This window comes from Rhipicephalus sanguineus, chromosome 10 (genome assembly GCF_013339695.2).
Source record: "Rhipicephalus sanguineus isolate Rsan-2018 chromosome 10, BIME_Rsan_1.4, whole genome shotgun sequence".
Lineage (NCBI taxonomy): Eukaryota > Metazoa > Arthropoda > Arachnida > Ixodida > Ixodidae > Rhipicephalus > Rhipicephalus sanguineus.
Genome location: NC_051185.1, coordinates 19,929,185 through 19,945,460, shown reverse-complemented (window position 1 = coordinate 19,945,460; position 16,276 = coordinate 19,929,185). Strand labels below are relative to the sequence as shown.

The following is a 16,276-nucleotide window of genomic DNA, read 5'->3' as shown; positions in this document are numbered from 1 at the left end:
TTATTACTTTCCAACAAAATATCTCTAACGCTTTTGTTTTGGCATTGCCTAATGAATTGCCTCAACACAAAAGCCCAGGCCGACGAGAAAGCAGAGATTCCACAGTTTCACTTGCATTCCATTCTTTTGTATCACAACAATTTATTATTTAGCTCATGCAATGAATGCACCTGAAGAGCCTGTAGTGAAAGTCCAGGGCTTGGGAAAACAAGCTTACACAGCAAAAAACGTTTCAGTGACGTAACAACAAGAACTGTTTATTGGATTGAAGTCTTCATCCTTCAGGTTTCTCGCGCTGCAGTTAGGCACACCTGCTGCAAGAAAGAGGGATCGAGAAAAAGTAAACACTTTACGTGCTGTTCTTAAAGCACCCAAGTTCACTTTAAACAGACATGACACAAACGCAGTTGCTTGCTAGTGGCAATGTGCTCACCCACATTGTCAATGTCATGGACAATGTTCGGCACACTCACAACAAGAGAGTTCCTTCCGGAGGAGGGGGGCAGACAAATGTTTGAGGGGGGAGGGAGGGCAGCCGCACTCCTGTGCCCCCCTGACGCCACCCTGTGATCAAGACCGCTCCAACAGTATATAATTTAGCTGGTATACGGGAGTAAACACTGCTTTTGATACTCGTAGATATACGTAACATATAGCAATTGCACAAAAGAAGGGGAATTTTTTCGAGGGGCTTGTTTATTTGTTAGATACAACCAATTGAATCAAGCAGACAATTAATTAGGCCAGGGAAAGCATAGGGGACATGAATCGTCTTTGAACTGTAGTGCAGTAATTGTGCTGTAAATTGAAATGAAGTGGACAAAAAATCACCCTTTCTGTCGATGAGATCAGAACCCACAACCATCGAATTATGCGCCTGGGCTCTACAACGACAGAGAAGGTGATTTTTCGTCCACTTCAATTCATTTCCACTTGCATCACAATTAGTACAATACAGTTAAAAACAACTATTAACGTCCTCTATGCTTTTCCTGGCGTAATGTTATGTTAGATTCATTTTATAGAGAAATGGGTTCGTTCCAACGCAATCATTTTGCTTGGGCCTGCCTAGGCTACACAAAGAAGTCTAAATGGCAGCACATGAATGATTTCGCGTAGTGTGGTCGTGAGATTTGGACCGACTGCATAGAGGTTTTTAATTGAATGTTAAAGGGTGTCACACTTGGCAGAGCATGACAATTCAGCCCTGACCTGTCTGCCTTGCCGACGTCCAAGCACCTAAAATGGAGCCGCAGCGCCTTTAGCTCTTCAAGAATGGCTTGGGTTCCTTCAGAGATGAGTGCAGAAATTATGTGGAAATCATCCTCCTGAAATAAGAAATAAACGCTTGTTCTTAACATGTACATCCCATGCAAAAGTTATAATAATACTACAGATATTTTCATTAGTTTAAGAACACAGGGTAAGGCAAAACTTGAAAAAAAAAATCACTTTTTTTTTTCCTTGCAATTTGGGAAGGGTGTCCCTTTGTGCATATTTGCCACGTTCGTGCTTTTCTTAAAAAGTATTTTTTGTGGAAAACCAGTTTTTTTGAAAGCAAGTAGTGAGAACACGCACCCTCGGACAAGCCCCTCACATGCGCTCCATGCTTATGGTCCATTTTTCTAAAAAAAAAACTTCATGTACGAAAGCCAGACTGCTTGTCTGGCGTCAGCTGTGCATAGGAAATTGTCGGGTAACCTCTAAGGCAGTCCAAAGATGCTGTGCGCCTTTTTATTCGCACTTGTTCTTCGGAGTGCGTCTGTTCAAACACTTTCAGCTCCTAGCTTCATTACACTTTGTGTCTGTCATGCCTGTCAGTAAGTTGAGATGCTGAGGGTCAAGAAGGTCTTCAGCAAGTGTAAATTTCATGGCAACCAATACAGTTCTCTTGTAAGTGCGAATAAACGCCGGCGACGTACTGAGGTGCTGAATGCTGAACCAGCAAGCTCTTCATCGTTGAACCTCTCAGCCATTTCAGCGTCCTTCAAGGCAAATCGCGTGCAGGGTGACAGCGGGTATGCTCTGATGTGCATGAATATTATTTGTGATGCAATTAGACCGAATTACGCGCTCCAAACTGTGCTGTGCAAGTGTTGAGCTAATGGGAATTGCGTCGTAGAGTCTTTCCTGTCTTTCTTTAGGCTTCAGAGTCTTAAGGATTGCGACATTGGATGTTCTTTCGTTTATGATGGCAGTATCGCACGAGCCAAAATTCCGAACTAATTAGGATTGAAGCCTGGCCAAAATAAAGTCAATTTGCTGGAAAAAGTTGACCACAATTGACGATACATTGCGGACAGAGCTGCATGACAGCTCGCAAAAGAAGCAAGCGAAGCAAGACGACAGGCTCCAAAGTGAGAAATTGACTTTGACAATGATTACCAAGCTTGTAGCTTACTAAATAAAAGAGTTGAACGGTGTATGTGGCTAAGTATGTCAGCTTTTCAGCTGTTTTCTAAATTTAAACTCTATTATCTCAAAACCGTGTTTTTTATTACTTAGGTACCAACATTTCCTATGTATTCGAACGTAACCAGTTGATTATTTTTTCTTGTATTCTGCATAAATGCATAAAACTACTGAAGCAGAATTGAAATAATGCACTTTACAGTTTTTGTGTTACAAATTTTCAAAGATGCAAATTAACTCAAAATTTAGGTTCTAGTGGTAAAAAATTCGCCAAAATTCTAATATTAGTCAGATTTAAGTAAATCTGGTTCCGTTAACAGAGTGGAAAATTTGGAAGAACATGATATACACATTATGTGGGTATCCCTTTCAGTCACTGAGAAGATGGTAGGTACCTCAAGATGGCCAAGAATGCATGGGACGTATAGGGCTTACCCTGTGCCCATAGCACATTGTTTCATTGGTCTCAGTCAATGCATTAGTCGTGCAGTAGGAGTACCAAGCTACTATAACCGGTCACAACATAAGCAAAAAGTAAGCACCACCCAAAGAACTGCGGTGCGCCTGGTCATATGTGAAAAACATTCCTGCTAACTGGTTTCCGCTCGAACCAGTTACCGAAAGCACTTTTTCTCAGCTAATGTAAACGCTACGAATATTAAGAGTTAAAGGTTCGTTGTTACCACCTAAAACATTACGTTTGGCCGCGCAGCGATGCCAGAATCCCCGACGTAATTTACTAGGACGTTCGCGTTTCCAACCTAAATAAAACCAGCAACACAAATGTGTGTTTGTATGGGAAGTCAACTATCTGAAACAATCGGGAAGTGCTTGACATCACAAAATTGAGTAAGTGCTCTTGGATGGTATATTTATGCATATTCTCCACGGGAGGGACAGCAGCGGCTGTGGATGGGGCTGACATTTTCTTTTTTAGTTGTAACCGACTATAGTATAATAGGCATTGTATTACCTTTTCAACAGTACACATTAAAGCTGAGAGAATTATGCTAGGGCCTTGTGCAACCTTTCTCAACAAAGGAAAAGCTGAAACTGCGGTGTCAGAAGCACAGTGACACTTTTCTGGCAACACTCGTATTCCTGTATGTTAAATGGCTAATCAGTCTGCTAATTTTGTGATGCGTTCATATACTAATCAGCTTGCTAATCTGTAAAAGCACTCATAGGAATAACTGCACATTTCAAGCCTAATGCAGCGACTTGTTTATGCATGCTTCCAGTGCACTGTAACGTGAGCATTAGTAGGCTATGTCAAATGATAAAAATTTGGTTAGTCTCATTAATCAAAAAGTGCCAATAAGAGAACCAACATCTCCTACTGTGCGAGAGAACTTCTGGGAGACTGCTGCCCATATATCGATAGAGCACAGCAATATTTGTAAGGTCAACAAGGTTTCACAATTGCCACGCTTCAATTTCGGAAATTTCCACATATGCCTTAAGGCAAACTAATCAGTCAATTTCTGGCAGTTGGTAATTAGCTACCTGAACATAACTATTTGTCATGCAACTGCGTAATCCTTATTATACATATGCCATAGTTGATTTTTTAAAAGATAATTTTACCTCGTAATAAAGTACTGAATCAAACAATTCAAATCTGAGAAAGTTGCAAGGCAGGCAGGCAACTCGAAAATAACAAGAACTAAATTTATCTCGAAGGAAATGTGAAGCAAAAAGTAAAAGGGTTCTGGAAAATTTTTACATTATGTACAGAAAGCTGATCTTTTGGTTGAATCAGTAAAGCATCGGCAATTTATCCAAGCATGCTTTTCTTGTTTGGAAAGTTCACGTAGCAGAACAAAAAAGACCACTCACATGAAGATCTAGTAGTTCTCGCCGACCAGCTTCTAAAGAGAGAGACAAAAACAAAATGATGCTGTGATAGCAATCGGTGCAACTGGCTTAAGAAATACAACTGTGACTGGTTTCAACACGTTGATTCCTTTCTTGACGTATATCTAGACAGTTATACAAGCTGGGGAAACAGAATAGTTGAGACCTATTACTAGACTCTTATAAAAACACAGCCTTTGAAATGACCATAAATAAGTTAAAAAGAGATGTTGAACAGGCAGTGCAATGATAACAATCGGTGATGACAATTGCATGGCAGGCGCATTGAGTGGCAAATTCCAGCTGGTGCTAGATACGGCTTGTGAGTTGCATCCGAGCTTACGAAGAATGTAAAATGAAATTAACATTAAAAAAAAAAAGTTAAACTTGTAGTGCAATGTGTATGATCACCCAACTACTTTAGGTGCTACTCAAGCTAGCCAAGTCAAATTTATGCATTCACTCAAAAACAGCCCTATATGATCCATTAAAATTATTTTCATGTCATACATTTTGTCATGTAATTTCTTGCATGATATTATACTTATATGTACAATAAGTGTTATGTATGCATAGATTCATTTTTTTGGGGGGTGGTGGGGAGGAGGGAGGAAGGGATCACTACATGTGCGCTTAGGCCTACACAATGACTTTCTTAGTACCTCCCATGGAAGCTCAGCAGCTACAGTACTGTGCTGCTAAGCTAGAGGACGCATGTTTGATTCCAGGCCGCAGCGGCCTCGTGGGCAAACTGCAAAAACATCCGTGCACTTAGGTTTAGGTGCACACTGAAGCATCTTACGTGGTCAAAATTAATACAGAGTACCCATCTATAGCATGCCTCAAGAACTATATTCTAGTTCTGGCATGTAAAGCACCTAATTTTTGTAGCTGCATTAAGGCAGCAAAATTATATCACCAAAGTTGCTTTAGGTTTTTGGAGGGTTTGCCTAGCAGTCAAGCTGCCTTCAAGCAGTTTTTTATTGCAATAGCAATTACATGGACACTTCCGGCGGGTTTTTGCCATCGCCGTCAAATACCGTATAATGTCCAAATCGACAACATCGCCCTATGCGTCACATGATCTAGTGAGTGTGGCTCAAGCGGAGATGAAATGTACCGGCGGGCTCCATCTGATGAAGGAGCATGAAGAGATGGCTGTTGGGGGGGCGGGGCAGGGGGCTGCGTTGCTCAAGACAGCAACTGTGAACATTGATGAAAAGGGCGTGGTTGCACCAACATCTCGACAAACTTCAGTAGACAACTCCCACCCTTGTACATGCTGTGATCTCACCGCTTACTCCGCGTTGAGGTGACAGACAGCACGAAAACCGCTTCGCTCCCTGGAGCAGCCGTATTCCCTTACGCCAAGGTTTTGTAGAGTTATGCGAGATCAGATCCTAACAGAGTTAGCTGCTAGCCTTACTTTATAAACATTCCAATTTGTTGCTATCGCATTCACTGCTTCGCCCTTGCGGCAAAACTGACATTTTTTTTCCCGTTTTCCCTATTGCACCTAGTACTTTCCACATGTTTACAGACATGAACTCAATACTGAATGATTTTGTGCGTGTGAGTATGTTTATGTTATCGAGCCCCCCCCCCCCCCCCCCCCCTTAATGTGTTGCTGATGCAGTACTAGCTCAGAATCACACCTGTGAGCCTTTGTGATCAGCAACAGAATTCTCACAGCCTCAGGCTTAGTGTGCAGGTTAATTGCAACGCACATTTTTTTCTTTTTCAGCACTAACCTGCGGCATTGTCACGGGATTCATCAGACCGGATCTGTGGCTGTCTTGGGTGCAGGGCTGCCTTTGAGCTTTCTGAGGAGATACCACGATGGTCAGAATTTCTGGTGAGGAAGTACGAGAAACTTATCAGTGACATAGGTAGCAACACAAGCGGATTTCCTTTAAAGTGCAGCATCATGGTGTGTGTGCGTGTGTTTTTAAATCAGAATTTTCAAAAACTGTCTGTGGCACGTAGTGCAATCTTCTTGGTTCAAATACCCAAAGAGGAAGGCACTAATTACACTGGAAATCGAAATGCATGGTTAACTTAGAAATGTTCAACAATCAAATTTGTGACTAATTATTTACGTAGCACACACATTGCAATGCATAAAATGAAGCCAGTGATTTCCCAATGCTCGAACATCGATCAAATACTATAAATCTAACATCAATCATAAGATAAGCTCAGTCAGACATGTGGTAAACATGCTTAGTTGTTCTGCTTTTTAAATTAACAAAATACGTGTTGTTACGCAAAAGCCCTAGAGATACAGGAACACCATGCATCATGTTGCAAACTTTGTTTCCGCATTGTCTTAAAAGACCCCTAAACCACCGCCGATAATTTTTTTAGCCATTTAAAGTAAACGCGTGCATCGCGTTCAGAGTGCTGTCATGATCAAGAGCACGTACGCGTTGTGGGCACACCACAAAATTAAAAAAAAAACAATCCGGTGCTCCTCTCCAGGCCTTTCGATATCCCCATTGTTGGTGACATCACCAGGAGAATCTGGCCATGTCAGCAGCAGAAAGAACCTCTTTGCCTGCAGGTATGCGCACCTCTTACTTATCCTCCTCACACGGTGAGGAGGAGCACTCGGCCAGTAGGAGAGATGAGCCAACATATGGAGCGTAGCGAGCGAGGCCCACATTTTGATCATCAAACGTGCGTAACTCCGCTATTACAGCACCATTTCGAAAAAATCTTGCATCCACATGTTCGTTGTAGGCTCGTGCACAACTGCAACACCACAGCTGAAGTTCCGACTTCTGGGTAGTTTAGGGGACCTTTAAAATCGGTGTCAGAATATATTTCGAGTAGATATGACTTTTAAAGTCATCGGCGCAACACGGCATAGGATGATCGTGCAGTACCGAAGGCTGACCTTTTATTAGCTACTCCTGCGGCGATGTCCATGTGACCAAGGAACTCCAGCCTCAGAGCCTCAACTTCCTCGCGGATGACATGCCTCATGCACCTGACAACCAATTCTGCCATTGCTTTCTACAAGAAGAAAACAAATAATTAACATTTGCTCTTAACACACATAATGCTAGCTCTGAACAAAATAAAGGGAAATGGATCAAGGGGCCTGCCTTTTTTGTTAGACACAACCTCATGAATTTTGTAGCTTTTAATTGAGGTGCAGTAGTTGACACAAAGAAAAATGAATTCAGGCGGATAAAAAACAACTCTCCACACAAGGGAACTGAACTCACAACCTTCGAACTATGCTTCTGATGGTCTACCAACAATGCCACAGTAGCTCTGTTGGTAGAGCATCGCGCAAGATCAACAATTGCCTTACAAGAATATGGTAAAAAAAGAGGGTGAAAAAATTCCCACATATTATAGATTTCGTACGAATAATTTGTCTTTCTTATTAAGGTTGCATCATCACAGTTAATTTTTACATAACTCGCTTTGTTTGGAAGTCAGTGAGTTGGCTACTCACGGCAATTTCTTCTTCATCTTCGGCAGCTCCTAAGAAAAAGAGAAACATGAAGCAGTGTTAATGGTTGATGCAAGTGATTGAAACAGCACGACATATTTTGGTTTTTAGAGGTGTTGCTTGTGTATGCCTCGAAAATGCAAACAGCGTGCAGGAGCAGCATAACTTCTAGAACATGTGAGAACGCATGTCACATGTTCCATGCAACCACCTTGCAAGCAAGGTAGAGAACAGGTGACAAAAGAAATGGTATGTTATCTTAACGATAAGTGATAACTATCTTTGAATAGTAAAGTTGAGTCTCAAAGCGGATTCAAAGCAAATAGTGATTTGGTCAAATAGTCTCGATCAAATAGTTCGAATAGTACACATTTATATTTCATATCGTGCATTAAATTTTATGCACTAAAAAAAAGAGGTTTATTCGTTTATTTTGAATACTTTGAAATTTCCAAAATATCAAATTCGTGTCGGGGCAAACTGAAATACAGCAATATTTGTGCGAAACTTCTAAGCACTCGAATATTCGCCCATGCCTAGCGATAACGATCTAAGAGCAGGTTATACATTCATGTCTCAAATTACAAATAGGTTACAACAGACACAGAAGCACGATCGTGCAAAAAAAGTTAAGTAGTCCGTAGTCAGTTCACTACACCAAAAGCATAAAATGAGCTTTTGTTTTTCGTGTGTTATCCCTTCAGAGCCCAGCAGCCGCTGTGCTACAGTTATGAGTGAAATGGCGTAGTACAGTCGTGCTCAATATGACTTGCAACACGGGAGCGCGTGGCCTCATGAGTTCAAAGATTGCGCATGGTCTCAACTTGTCTTCATTTCAGCAACTAAATGATATTTCCTTATTTGGAATCATCCCCGAGTGCGAGAACAGCGTTTAGTTATGGAAATAAGGGCTAGTGGAAGCTGTGAGTAGTCTTTAAACGCGTGAGGCCACGCGCTCCCGTGTTGCAAGTCATATTGAGCACGACTGTGCATGCTTCACCTTTTTGATACTAACTTTTATCGGTGTCACGTGCTTCTACTGCCTCAAAGCGTGGCTGTTCTGGCTCCGTTGATGTTGAGAAGTTGTCCGCAGAGGAAACGTGGTCAGGACTGCGGGTGAGCAGACAAAATTGCATCAGCAGGTGCAGGCACATCACTATTTACACCACAACACAGGCAGATGGGCTATAAAATGTAAACGATCTTACCGCAGCCAGATTTTCAAGTTCTGGCAAAGCAGCGTGTGTCGCATACATCGCATAATCAGTTGTAACTTGCGCGAGAGCTAGTCTGTCTGCAAATTTGCCGTACTCTAGCTCGCTTAGACCATTGGCTGTGATTACTGTAAAGTCATACAACTGGACAAAAAAAAATTGTACAGAACCAGACAAAATCATTTGAGGGCCCCTTTAAACAGTGCCTAAAAAGAAAACGCAAGCATTCGGTCATGACGCAGGTCACAAAAGGTGGCTTCGGAGTTTTTACATCATCACGAGAGTCGTTTCATTTCAGAAGGCACACCCACACAATACACTGCACTGCTGTTCTCAGCTTTCTGGGTTCAGGTATTTCCGGCATTATGTTTCAGTGAGCAGTCACGACGGCATTTTCATGCTTTGTTCACTTTTGAAGTCAAAAACTCTCTTTACTGAATTTTGCATAAAGTTGCTGCGGTGTCTAATGTAGGATTCTTAAGTAGCACAGTATACATATCGAGTACTTGACCTTCAATAGCCTGTAATGGGGGGCCTTTAAAGAGATCCTGAATCACTTTAAGTGATCATCAAATGACCTCAGGAGTTTATTACCTCACAAATTGAGTGCCACAAATATTTCTCTAACCCGTGAAGAACAGGTGGAGTTGCAGGGATTTGCCGCACGCTTTAAGCAATTTGTCTCTTCTCTCGTCCCGACAAGCACACCGAAAGCTACACAGGTAGGGATGGCACGGGGAAAAGAAGTTATGTCAGCGCATGATGAAACACGATCGCTCTCTCCCGTTGCGATTTATGTGCACGAGTGTGGCTCACTGTGTCATTTTAGTAGACTATAGAGCGCGGCACCATCATGTAGCGGCACGCCGTGGCAAGGAGTGCATCTGATTCAAACACCACTTCTGATTCGTGTCGTCTATTGGTCAATGGTATGCTATCGGATCGAAGTCAAACGGCAGACTCCGGCAGCTCCCAAGAGATTGAGCACAGACCTCTGTATGAAAAGAGAGTGCCTGAGAAAATGGTAACTTCACGCTTCGCTTCTAGACTCTCTTTCTGGTGCGTGACTGCATGATTTGGCTGAGGTGTTCCTAAGAGTGTCTGCTTTCCGCGGGATGCGTTTTCTCACCTAGCCCGAGGGGTGGTTCACAACCCCTTTAAGATGCCGTAATGAACAAGACCACCTCTGGCACTTGCCTCTGCACGTTGGCAGCCGGTGAAGGTACCTCCAGCGCCGTCTTCAATGCCTCGAGTGTACTTTGAAACGCTTCTCGGCTGACGCATTCCACACCCTGCGGCTTCTCTCCCTGCCAGGCCATGTTGCAATGGGTCATCAGGTTGTAGCCCATGTTGCCCAACATGAAGTCCATCATGACCTCGTCGCCCACGCGGAGGACACTTCGGAGGTCACCACTGACGAGCGTTCCGTCCTTGTAGAAAGAAAATGCCCGGACCTCCGTGTAATTCGTGAGTCCGCCCTGCTCAACACTGACTATGGCGGAACGCTCGTGGACTTGCGCAACCACTCCTTTGACGTCGTTGTGTGCGGACACGAGGCACTGCGGAGACGGCGGGCGTGGCGCGGGACTCGCCGAGAAGGGCTCACTGGGGTTACCTCTGCTGTTGTAGTTAACCTGCAGAAGATGCAATCAGTTAGTCCGTTACATGATAATAATAATAATAATAATTGTTGCGGTTTTGCGTCCCAGAACCACGATATTATGATAGACGCCATAGTAGAAGGCTCCCGAAATTTCAACCACCTGCAGTTCTTTAACGTGCATCTAAATCTACTATAACCACTAAGCCACCACGATGAGTCCCATTGCATGAAACAGAAGCTGCATGTCAAGCTGGCCGAAAATGCACTTGTGCAAATGCTGCCAGCAATCCAGATTGATTTTGATTGAATGAATGCTCACTGGAGGTTCACCTCTATTGCTAACCTGCAGTATGCCGAATAAATTGGCCAGAAATATTGACTGATTTATTGATTGAGGGCTCACTGGGGTTTCGCCTTTGTTGTGGCTACCTGCAGAATGTGCAGTCAAGCATATATAGAGTGCATGCACCCCCTCTGACTGTGCCTGTTAAGCGCCGCCGAATCAAAGCTTAACTAAAAATTTACGAGCAGCAACTTGGATATCTCAACTTTATTTTATTTATTTATTTATTTTTATTTAGTACATACTGCAGTCCACAGACCAAGCAGGAGGGGCGAAAAAAGAGAGCATAGCGAAAAAATCGAACAAATTATACAGCAAGTTAGAATACACAATACTACTGAAAAACAAGTCTTACCAACTAGGATGCTTAGTTATACATCTCGGATGCTTAGTTATACAACTAGGATGCTTAGTTATACAACTTGACTTGCTATGCTCTTTCTGGGGCACAGATTAGCATCTCTGTTCATGCCATGCCACTTGTATTCCCCGCTCTTCTTGTAATACTATCGCGGCGTATCTTCTACACGCTCGTGCTGCTGCACTGTTACCAAAGAAAGTTGTAAACCAATGTCAAAACATATAGACGTTTAATGTTGTCTACCTTGTTCACAATGAAAAAAATGACTGGCTAGATATCTCCGAGTGCATGATGCATAGTTCAGAAGCACTACATCCAACCGAGGCTGTCGGATCTGGTCTTGAAATCGTCCGATAAACAGCACAAAGCACAATGAAGAGATCTGGAAAAAATTACATGATATCCCTAACTATGCATCATTTACTTGACGCTGCTCAAGAATCTACGTTCTGTCTAGCCAGTTTTCCATCACGAACTGGGTATTTGTACAGAATGTCAGCAACCTGCTGCGTTCCTCACTATGATTTCTTCCTGGCTAGGCTTTATTTTTGTCAAGCTCTCAGCTAAAGTGTGTTACAGTACTCTTTCCTGCACACAGCCTGGGAGTGAGATTATCTGGCATTTCATATTGTCTCCACACCTTATTCGTGCACCATTTCCACACCAACCACCCACTGGATCTTTGAGGTAAATAGCTGCTTTTGTACCACAAAGAAACTAATAAATTAGAACAAATTTTGGCCATTACTTACACGTGTACTATCCACATGCAGCTGTTTTTGTGGAACTGCTTCTGTAACAAACCAAAGCAAGTGGTGTTACGTTCAGGCAAAACTGTTCCTTGGGAAATGAAGTTATGCACGAAGAGGCTCTCCCATGCCTGTGCATTGTCTATTTATTGTGGGCAGCTAGGTAATAGATGACTTAATTTACGACTGGGTGCTTGAGATATAAGCTTGTGGGTTAAACAGTTTGAAAGCCTGCACAACAGAGATGACAAAATGAATACAGGATGGACACAACATACCAGCCAAAATTAATTATTCCTGTAGAATAGTTCGTGCCTTTATTGTATCATTTGTCTTGCGCTAATCTTTTACCTCTGAGACAACAATCTAAAAAGGGGAGTGCTGACTAATACTTTCAGTGTTGAAGCAAATTTACCACAATAAAAAGGTTGACACTTGAAAGCATTAAGCTCGAAAAACACGATCTTAATTTCATCATGTTGACCTTAAAATGTTAAACCTGGGGTCATCGGCATTATTGCGATGCTAGTAATGTGTAGATAGTGTAATAACAATAATGTTCCTCATCAAAATAATTTGCACGAGTGCTGCGCAGATTTTTGTACGGATGCAATTAGGGTGTATATGCCACAGCTGTTGCAGGAACAGAGTGAGCCTGAGCATGATGAGATGATGCACTGACTGCCTTAACACCAATAACCTGGTTTGTAAAATCAAGCATTATATGTAGTAAGTCATGTAAGGGACATTTTTGGTTGCATATATTCTTTTATGGGTTCTGGGGTTAATGCTTTAATTTCCTGTGCCAAAAGATTGACAAGGCGGAAATGTCAAGAAGGTACTCTTGCAACAGCTTGTTGAGCACTTACCGTAATGATAGCCTGTGTTACGTTTGATGGGAGCAGCCGTGGCTAGCTGCCTCTGATCAACAGCGTTCATGGATGGTTTGTCGCTGGCTTGTGGTGCCGGCTGTTTTTCGGCAGTACTGGCAGCGGGGCCGATGCCACGAGAGGTGATTGTGAAGGGAGCCCTTTCCGGGCATGTGCTCTCGGGAGTTTTGGCTTTACTGCAGAAAATAGAAAAGAAAGCACTCGTAGCAGACAATGTAGAGATATTAAACCAAGATGTTAAGTGGCCCGCCATAAATGCACGAATGAGGAACGAACATGGGGTAGCGCCTCCATTCTGTTCTCGGTTTTCCCCTCTTTATCGTTACAATGCACCGGCCCAGAGTTTCCACGCCAGGGCCAGAACTTTCTTGAACTGTGAAGTTCCATTTCCAAGAAACCCACAAGCACTTCCTAGCCTTTGTACTAGGTTACAACATAAGAAAAATGTCAGGTCTGCGCACAGCTATCACTGTCCCCTCCCAAAGAGAACTTTATATATATAAATGGCCCATCAAATTGTGCTTAATCATTTTTATGACATCAAGCACTTCCTAGATAATTGACTTTCTCATAGAGACACGTGTGTGTGTCTGCTTTTACCTCTGAAACTTAGAATGTCCTGTTAAATTTTGTCGACACAACACCTTACCGGCTAAAGTGAAGCCAGTGCTTGCCCACCCTTTATCGCGGAAGCATGCTGTTTTCGTGTGGTGCCCGCTTAGAGATAAGTTGTTTCACTCTGCTGATCTAAACGGTAGGTTTAATTCTAAAATAAAAGATCATTGTTGCCGACAAAAGTAACATATCGAGATGAGTATTGATTACGTGATATCAAATAAAATTTTCCACGACTATGAAGTTTCGTGAGGAAACCCGTAACACAAAGACGCACACTAAGCAGTACCTTTCCGGAAACATTTGCGATACTAAAGTAGTCGGGCATGGAAGGAGAAAGCTCCTGTTTTTTTCGCTAAACGCTAACTTCCTAGCCTGCACCTGCTAAGATGGTGGCCATGTCCTCCATCTTAGTGTGGGTATGGTTTCACTCTTGAGGCATTATTTCCAATCCAGCAATTCCTTTTAAACCTCATTTGTTGTAATCGAGTATAGCAATACTTTAAGCGAGATGATTTACTTATCAGTTTCATGAAATGCAAGTTCCGTAGACAAGCAAACTCACGGTGGCCGGTCGTATCCAGCAAGGACAGGATGACCAGTCGCTGGAGCAGCGATGTTGGGCTCCACAGATGAACAACCATCATGGTGTGCCCACTGAGTGTCACAGCCCAGAGGCACGAAAGCGGGCTTGTCTTTTACGTTGTGGCTTTCTGCGACTGCAGCACTGCTCTGCGTCACGACAGTCTTGGATGGCGTAGGTGCGACGTGGGTGTTAAACAGGCCCGAGTTGCCCCTGTCAGTTCCATTGACACCAGAAAGGGGGCTCTCCCTCGCGGAGGTGTAGGACTCCGCGGAGAGTAGACGGCGCGGGTATGCGTGGAACGCGCTAGTAGCAGGATTCCATGGAGATTTCGGAAAAGGGGTTCGAGGGTCAGCCGTAAATGGCACAAGGATTGGTGCCAAAGGCTTGGTGCCGAAGTCACTCTTGTAGCCGTATCTCTCGCTTGTCGGCGCCACCAAGTCAATGTCGAAGACCTGACTGTAGTTTTCCCGCATCACAGTTGTCACCAGCGTGGCCTGCCACTGCGCAACACCTGTGGCGACGTCAGTCACGAGGCGCGCATCAAAGCACACCTTCTTACCCACCGAGAAAATGGCCGAAACTTTTTCCGTCGGTCTCACGAGAGTGTCTGGTATGCACTGTCTCTCGAAAATGGCACGTTCTTTATTGTCCTGGCCGAACGTTAAGGTTCCCCCATTCTGATGTACGGAGTCAATCGTGCCCACCTGGTTCGAGATCTGCTTCTCCCCTCTTTCCCGACTGGGTGCTGCCACAGATGGGTAACAGGGCCTCGTAATGTTGACCTCGGATTCTAAAAGCCTCACCCTCACTGCTTGAAAACGAGCCTTAAACTTCGCGGGACTCCTTTCAATGTCCAACACAACATTGTCCCCTTCTTTGAGACCAAAGTTTTTCGAGTCATTCATTCTAGGATTCACGACAGACGACCGGTGCGCGAACACGGCTGCCCGCACTGGGTGTTCTATCTCGATGAATCCGTAGCCCTCCTTTACAACGGAGACACGGCCTTTCAAGTTGCGCAGGGCTGCCTCGACACTGTCAGAATCCGTGAGCGCATTGGGCTTTCCTGCCATCATATTTGTGTAGCTACTATGGTTCTCAAGTCGTCAGGATCTGCGGGTTGAGCACCGTCGGCACGTTGTGTTTGGATGTGATGCCGTCGTGGATGATCTTGAATTGTGGCTAGCTGCAAAAGAAGAAATAAATTCATGAGTGCATGAATTTGCAAATGGTATGTGAACACAATAAGAATCAGTTCTCATGGGCATGCACTGCTAAGAGTTTGTGAAAGTGCCATATGCACGTTTGGCCTGCAGAGCTTCTGAATGACGAGACAATGACGGCGTAGCCATCATTGCCTCGTCATTCAGAAGACTATGACAATGGACGGAATAAGCACAATTAGTTCCCTTAGTTTAATATTGCACGATTTCTCACCCAACAGTTCAATTTTAAAATTTCCGCCAGCAGAAACTTTCACTGAAGTAAGCAGGGGTACTCGACGTCACAGATCGGGGTCATGGCAACCACCAATGCACTGACAACGAACTCTTTGTCTGCTTCATTTCACACGTGTGCTTCAAGCAGTTGGGGCCATGGAGGAAGAAAGAATGCACAGTCCCGTTAGCTAACACTCAAAGGAAGAGAGCACAGGGTGCATGCTCCCACAATGAACTAAATAAATTACTTAGACGTTCTCAGTTGATTGCATTGAACCCCCCCCCCCCCCATGAGGCTTTCTGCACATAGCCTGGTTTAGCAATACCTTAGGGATCAGCTCACCTTTGACCAGGAGACGGTCACCCAAACACTTCATAACAATATGACGTCATCGCTTGATCACGTGACTTTTCGTACCATTTGTGCTCACGACACCGCCGGACTTTTACTCACTAGGCTTTCAGCAATGACTAGCGAAAGCTCCGTGACGCCTCATTTCCTCGCACAGTAGGCCTAACATCGGTGTCAGACGGCAGTGGCGTAGCGTAGCGTAGCCGAGGGGGGGGGGGGGGGGCGCACCGGTCCTGTGCCCCCCCCCCCCCCCGAAACTTTTCCCCCCATGGGATACAGAGCACAAGATGACACTTGACACCACTTGTCTGCCCAGGCCCAATGTCGGATCAAGGATGTGCCCCCCCCCCCCCCCCCCCCCCAACCCCCGAAAAAAAATTTCTGCCTAC

General features: G+C 44.0%; 2 protein-coding genes across 2 annotated transcripts; both read right to left on the bottom strand.

Annotated features, from left to right (window-relative positions):
• Window positions 1–234: 234 nt before the first annotated feature.
• Window positions 235–8,008, bottom strand: LOC125756151 (uncharacterized). The gene is made up of 6 exons (XM_037674075.2): window positions 7,739–8,008; window positions 7,169–7,287; window positions 6,021–6,121; window positions 4,252–4,283; window positions 1,213–1,328; window positions 235–314 (listed from the first exon to the last, which is right to left on the bottom strand). The coding sequence occupies exons 1-6, from the start codon at window positions 7,784–7,786 to the stop codon at window positions 302–304; spliced, it is 429 nt and encodes a 142-aa protein (XP_037530003.2). The 5' UTR covers window positions 7,787–8,008; the 3' UTR covers window positions 235–301.
• Window positions 8,009–10,106: 2,098 nt separating this feature from the next.
• Window positions 10,107–15,233, bottom strand: LOC119407199 (uncharacterized). The gene is made up of 4 exons (XM_049419896.1): window positions 14,076–15,233; window positions 12,875–13,071; window positions 12,009–12,049; window positions 10,107–10,583 (listed from the first exon to the last, which is right to left on the bottom strand). The coding sequence occupies exons 1-4, from the start codon at window positions 15,170–15,172 to the stop codon at window positions 10,107–10,109; spliced, it is 1,812 nt and encodes a 603-aa protein (XP_049275853.1). The 5' UTR covers window positions 15,173–15,233.
• Window positions 15,234–16,276: the final 1,043 nt, after the last annotated feature.

Bases quoted from the DNA above. Each gene is read 5' to 3' on its own strand.
- LOC125756151 (XM_037674075.2), bottom strand. From the start codon at position 7,786: ATGTTTCTCTTTTTCTTAGGAGCTGCCGAAGATGAAGAAGAAATTGCC. The intron at 7,288-7,738 runs GTGAGTAGCCAA...TTCTTCTTGTAG, and splicing joins AAGATGAAGAAGAAATTGCC to AAAGCAATGGCAGAATTGGT. The intron at 6,122-7,168 runs GTCAGCCTTCGG...CTTCCTCACCAG, and splicing joins GCAGGAGTAGCTAATAAAAG to AAATTCTGACCATCGTGGTA.
- LOC119407199 (XM_049419896.1), bottom strand. From the start codon at position 15,172: ATGATGGCAGGAAAGCCCAATGCGCTCACGGATTCTGACAGTGTCGAG. The intron at 12,050-12,874 runs GTAAGTGCTCAA...GGTTTGTTACAG, and splicing joins TAACACAGGCTATCATTACG to AAGCAGTTCCACAAAAACAG. The intron at 10,584-12,008 runs GTAAGTAATGGC...CATCTTCTGCAG, and splicing joins TGCATGTGGATAGTACACGT to GTTAACTACAACAGCAGAGG.